General features: G+C 38.9%; 1 protein-coding gene across 1 annotated transcript in view; it reads right to left on the reverse strand.

Moving 5' to 3' along the window:
• Positions 1–5,786, reverse strand: part of HTR7 (5-hydroxytryptamine receptor 7) — a 267,375-nt gene extending 261,589 nt beyond the window's left edge. The window contains exon 1 of the mRNA XM_077454202.1: positions 4,705–5,786. Within this exon, the coding sequence (XP_077310328.1) occupies positions 4,705–5,231 (527 nt within the window). The 5' untranslated portion in view covers positions 5,232–5,786. The remainder of the gene's footprint in view (positions 1–4,704) is intronic.
• Between the last annotated feature and the right edge of the window lie 224 nt (positions 5,787–6,010).

Raw genomic sequence — 6,010 nt, forward strand, 5'->3', positions numbered from 1 at the left:
GGTATAACAGAGTTTACTATCACTTTAAGGAACCCTCTACAGCTTAATTCCCATTTACACTGTACCATTGCAACACACTACAACACCTGTACACATAGACCTAATCTTATAAATAGGTGGTGTTCACATCTCTGTACTCTGTGCAGCCCAACTTGGAAAATACGACCTGTTCAGTTTATTTTTCAGGGCTTTACCAGCCATATCAAGCAGACTGGTAAATGCTGCCATATAAAAATGTATTTTAAATGCAGAAAAACATGCTTTAGCAGGCATTGACACGTGTGGAATCGTGTAAAAACTCATTACAAAGCAAATTTAAAGTAACAAAAAAATGCAGATGAATCATAGATATAGGTGTTAATGAGCCCTAATACTAACTACATACTACATTGTTTGGGTCCTGGTAATTATAAAGTACCATAGCTTTCAAGGAATGCGAAAAAACAATCTTTTTTAGCCTTGGGAATTTTTGGGTGTTTCACATAAAAAAAATGTATAGTAGGGAAAAACACTAACTGCAGCTAGGTTCACACTTGTGCAGGTGGTTTGCGAGTGAGGGACAGCGTGTAAATTGCAGCAGTTTCTGCACCTGCAACTACCCGCAGCAAAACCGCACTGCCCCCAGGAAAATGTTCAGGGAATACGCAATGCGTTTTCGGTTGCGGGGGACAAAAAAAAAAACCACCATATGATTTCTCTCAAGCTGAATTTTAAAAAAAGGTGCAAAAACCCTTTACTGCAGTGCCAGCGCAAACAAGGCTCAGAGCCACTTAGGTGTGAACCCAGCCGTTGTACTTGGCAAGTATATAATGCATAGATTTAAAAATAAAAAATAAACTTTCAAGGGAATGTATAAAATGAATGTATCATTAAAAAAAGAAAAAAGTATTAGCACATAAAACGTTTAAGTTGCACACGTGTATAATAATTTACTGATGACTACTCAGGCACTTGTTGATAGAAAGGCCGTGAGTGAAAAATCTGTGTGTAAACACTTGAGTAATATTGCGTATAGGTGAGTAACGGTGTGTAAGCATATAGATGAGTAAAATTCTTCTTCTTTGCCAGTGTTTTAATATACTCATTTATATTCGTGTAAACACGTGACGATTAAGCATTTGTATGCAAGTAAATTACTGCACTCAAATTTTTTGTTTTACTGCTCTGTACTAAACGCTGTATGTCATAGACAGCAATGCATCTCATTTCAAATTCGTAAAATATGCTGCGTTTTTTACTCCTGTGTACAAGAGGCCTTAGATTGTAAGCTCTCATGAGCACTGTCCTATTAACCCTCTTGTCTTGAATTGGATTGTGACTGTACTGTCTCCCTTTATTTTGTAAAACATTGTACAAATAGCTGCCAGTATATAAATCCTGTATAATAATAATAATTATAATAAATAATACCTATCCAATGTATAGACTTGTGCACAATGGAAAATGTTGTTTCGTTTTCATTTATAAAATACATTATTTCATTCTGTTATATTCGCTATGTTACGTCAATACGTTTTCAGATCATTATTTCTGTAGAGTATCAATATTTATTATAATGAATCGATTCTAATTCAATATTTATGTATGTATGTATGTATGTATGTGTATATATATATATATATATATATATATATATATATATATATATATATATATATATAATATACGCGATAACGATTCGTAGTTCGGCAATATCTCCTCTCCTCTGCTAAAATACAATACAACACTCTTCTCATTCAGTTCTCAGGAATGCACTTTCTCGGGCTTTCTAAGGGTGTAAAATTTTGATTGCACTCCTCACTACGTATCACAGTTTCGGAGGCCATGAAATGCCCACATAGCACAAACCTCCGCCCCAAATGACCCCATTTTGAAAAGTAGACACCCCAAGCTAATTTCTGAGAAGTCCATGGAATATTTTACCTTTTGCCACAAGTTTCGGGAATTTTTTTTTTTTTCACAAAGTTGTCACCAAAAGATATATTGCTCAACATGCCATGGGAATATGTGAAATTACACCACAAAATACATTCTGCTGCTTCTCCTGAGTATGGAGATACCACATGTGTGGGACTTTTTGGCAGTCAACCGCGTCCAGGACCCCGCAAACCAATCACCTCCTTCAGGCTTCTAAGGGAGTAAATTCTTGATTTCACTCCTCACTACCGATCACAGTTTCGGAGGCCATGAAATTCCCAGATAGCACAACCCCACCCCCCCTCAAATGACCCCATTTTGGAAAGTAGACACTCCAAGCTATTTGCTGAGAGGCATGTTGCATATTTTGCAGATCTCACTTTTTGTCACAAAGTTTTGAAAATTAAAAAAAAAATACATGTTTCTTTTCTTTCTTCATTTTCAAAAACGAATGAGAGCTGCAAAATACTCACCAAGCCTCTTAGCAAATACCTTGGGGTGTCTACTTTCCAAAATGGAGTCATTGGGGGGGGTTGTGCTAACTGGACATTTCAGGGCCTCCATAAATGTCATAGGTAGTGAGGATTAAAATCACACTTTACGCCTTTAGAAAACCTGAAGGTGGTGCTTGGCTTTTGGGGTCCTGTACATAGCTAGGCTCCCAAAAAGTCTCACACATGAGGTATCTCCATACTTAGCAGAAGCAGCAGAATGTATTTTGGGGTGTAATTCCACATTTGACCATGCCATGTTTGAGCAATATATCATTTAGTGAAAACTTTGTGCAAAAAAAAAAAAAAAAAAAGTTTTTAATTTTGTTTGAAACTTATGTCAAAATATAAAATATTCCATGGACTCAACATGCCTATCAGCAAATAGCTTGGGGTGTCTACTTTCCAAAAAGTAGTCATTTGGGGGGTCTTTGACCTGTCCTGGTATTTTATGCACAAAATTAGAAGCTTATGCCACACATCACCGACTCTTCTAACCACTTGAAGAAAAAGCCCGTTCTGACACTTTTTCGTTTACATGGAAAAATCGTTTTGCTAGAAAATTACTCTGAACCTCCAAACATTATATATTTTTTAAAGAAAAGGCTCTACAGATTAAAATGGTGGGTGTTGCGAATTTTCTTTTCACACATATTTGCGTGGCGAGTTTTCAAACGCAATTTTTTGGGGAAAAAAAACACTTTTTTGAATTTTAATGCATTAAAACACACTATATTGCCCAAATGTTTGATAAAATATAAAATATGATCTTATACCGAGTACATAGAGACCAAACACGACATGCTTTCAAATTACGTACAACCTTGTGGCGACTACAAACTACATACATTTTAAAAGCCTTTAAAAACCTTTACAAGTTTACCACTTTGGATTTACAGAGGTCTACTGCTAAAATTACTTTACTGATAGAAGTCACGAGACTGCTATATACTGCTGATGAGAAAAAGCATTTATCAGTTTATATTTACTAAAATAATTGCATTTCCATGGTTTGTGTACTGTGAGAGACCAGATATAGTGAGTGCAGGGTCCTGGGTTTAGTAACACTTTAACTCAGTGAAAAGTACAGCGAAAAGTGCAGTATCCCACAGCCACCAGTCACTTTCCTCTCTATTGAATACAGTCTGATTGTCAACAGAGGAATGCCATACCCAAACTCATTTGGAAGAACTATTTTGTTAAATTTAGCATAGGCATCTGCAGCTATCAATCCACACTTAAAGCCCAACTCTAGGAAATCTGAAAATCTTCCCATGCAATGGAAACCCTTGCACCATCACTGCACAGGGGTAATTGCTTGTTTAGTCTAGGAGAGAGGAGAAGCACTTTAGCTTACCTGATCCTCTGCCCCCCTGGTATATTGTGCCCCTACATTCTCCGGCTGTGAATTGTCCAGCACAGTAATCACCTCCAGTGCTGCACTATGGGCCCCACATTGGTCTTCATGACATCAGGACCTTTGACAGCTGAACCGTAGAGGTGAAGTTGCTGTGGGTGATGCTGGAGTGCAGGGAAGTAGATGCTGCAGGGACTGGTCTGGACTGGCAGTCTAGAGGAGCAGAGGATTGGGTAGTGAATCTATTCAACAAGACTCCTAGATCTAAACAAGCAATTTACCCTCATACTTTGGGCGCAGCCCCACGGCAAGGGATCATTTTAAGTTTACTGGAGTTGGACTTTAAATTGGCCCTCCAGGCTCAGCATTCTTCTTAAATTTGGATTGGGTGGATTTTGTTTGGATTTGGAGTGGGGAAAGTTTGAAAACATCTTCATTACTGTCCCAAGTGGAACATATTTTACAATAAACAATAATTTTTTTTTATTATTATAAGAAAAGGTTAAAACCTCTCAGTATTTAAATTGATCCTCTGTTACTTAGACAAGAAATATGGAGGGTTAGATAGCAATAAAATACTAAGAGGGCGTCTCTGTCTTCCCAAGTCTAACCAAACCTAAAAGAAGTAGGTTTTAGGAGTTTAATCCTATCACCTCCAGACTTTAGCGAGGTGGTGGTGAGTACACAGGGGGAGATTTACTATAGCTGGAGCATTTAGAATCCGGTGCAGCTGTGTATGGTAGCCAATCAGAAACTTCAGCTTGGTTAATTAGGCTTTGGCAATAAATCATGGAAGCTGATTGGTTTCTATGCAGAGCTGCACCAGATTTTGCATGCTTAAGTTTTAGCAAATCCCCCCTATTGTGACTATAGTTGGCACTGGCAGAAGACAAAGATAATGCGGGTACAATACACAGGTGCATGTTGGCACAGTCTTACCTGTCGATGCTAATGACACATAAAGTCATAATAGAAGCTGTGCAGCACATTACATCCATGGCAATGAAGACGTTGCAAAAGACGTGTCCGAAAATCCATTTGCCCCCGATCAGGTCAGTGACACTGACAAAAGGCATGACAGCGATCGCCACGGACAAGTCAGCTAAAGCTAACGACACGATCAAGTAGTTGGAAGGTTGCCGAAGTTTCTTGACAAAACAGACAGAAATGACTACTAGGCAATTTCCTGCAATAGTCAGCAAAGTGATAAGAGACAGGATGGCTCCTATGACGAGCTTCTCAAAATGACCATAATTAAGGATTTGCTCCCAACACTGGGTGTCATTTTCACTTAGGAAGCTGGAGGTGGGCATAGGACTAATTGTGGTGGCATCTTGGACAATCTTCAGCAAAGGCGGGTTCAAAGAGCCAGAAATCATGATGGAGGTGCTCAGGTCCTCCAAGTCTTCTAAAAGATAGGACCTGATGTCACTCTTTATGTTGCTGCTGTTGATGAGGATGACCATTGTGGTTTGTGTTGCCCATGGGTAAACCCCCAATGACTGGGTCCAGCTCTTTCCAGATGGTGACAGTCAACATATAACATAGGAGTTTAACTCTCAGCAGCCCTGTCTCCTGAGTAGGTAGACTCTACCTTTACCTGCTTACATATTCTTGGTTCAGGAACTCACCTTTGATGTCTTCTCAAAGCCATTTGTGGTGACCTCCAGCTTATCTTTAGTGGCTCTTCAATCTTGGTCATTCTTCAGCAGCCTGGTTCTTGTTGCTCAGCAGTTCAGTGAGCTGCCCATCTAAGTGATGTTTCATTCATAAAATATATCCTCAGCTAGTCATCCAATTCAAAGAGAATAGGCTTTTGTCTTTCTTCCAAGTACCAGAAAATAAAAGTAGTTACCCAGAGAGTTCTTATTAGTGCTTCTTTTTGAGATGCTTAAGTTTTCAGGCTGGCAAAAAGAATGCATTTACTTCAGGCTACATTGTGATTCGAGTTATGTCCTTTCATTTCGTAGCAGCAACTCAAAGACAGTGTGTTTAGTTTCTACACTAAAGCAAAAAGCATCAAATCTTTCAGTTCCATCATACTGCAGTGTAGATGAGTAAGCAGGGTTTTTCATTGTAGTAGCGACATCTAGTGGACACAATGCCTAAGTAACACAGACAAGCTGCTGCGAGACAGGTGTACACAAGCTGAACTTGGAGAAACGCTATTGCTGATCTCTTTGTGAAAATGATTGCTGTTTTGCTTTGTTGCCTCTGGCTTCAGGACTTTTAAGACTGTCATCTA

This window comes from Lithobates pipiens, unplaced genomic scaffold (genome assembly GCF_037356315.1).
Source record: "Lithobates pipiens isolate NorthernLeopardFrog02 unplaced genomic scaffold, aLitPip1_a1.2 Scaffold_25, whole genome shotgun sequence".
Lineage (NCBI taxonomy): Eukaryota > Metazoa > Chordata > Amphibia > Anura > Ranidae > Lithobates > Lithobates pipiens.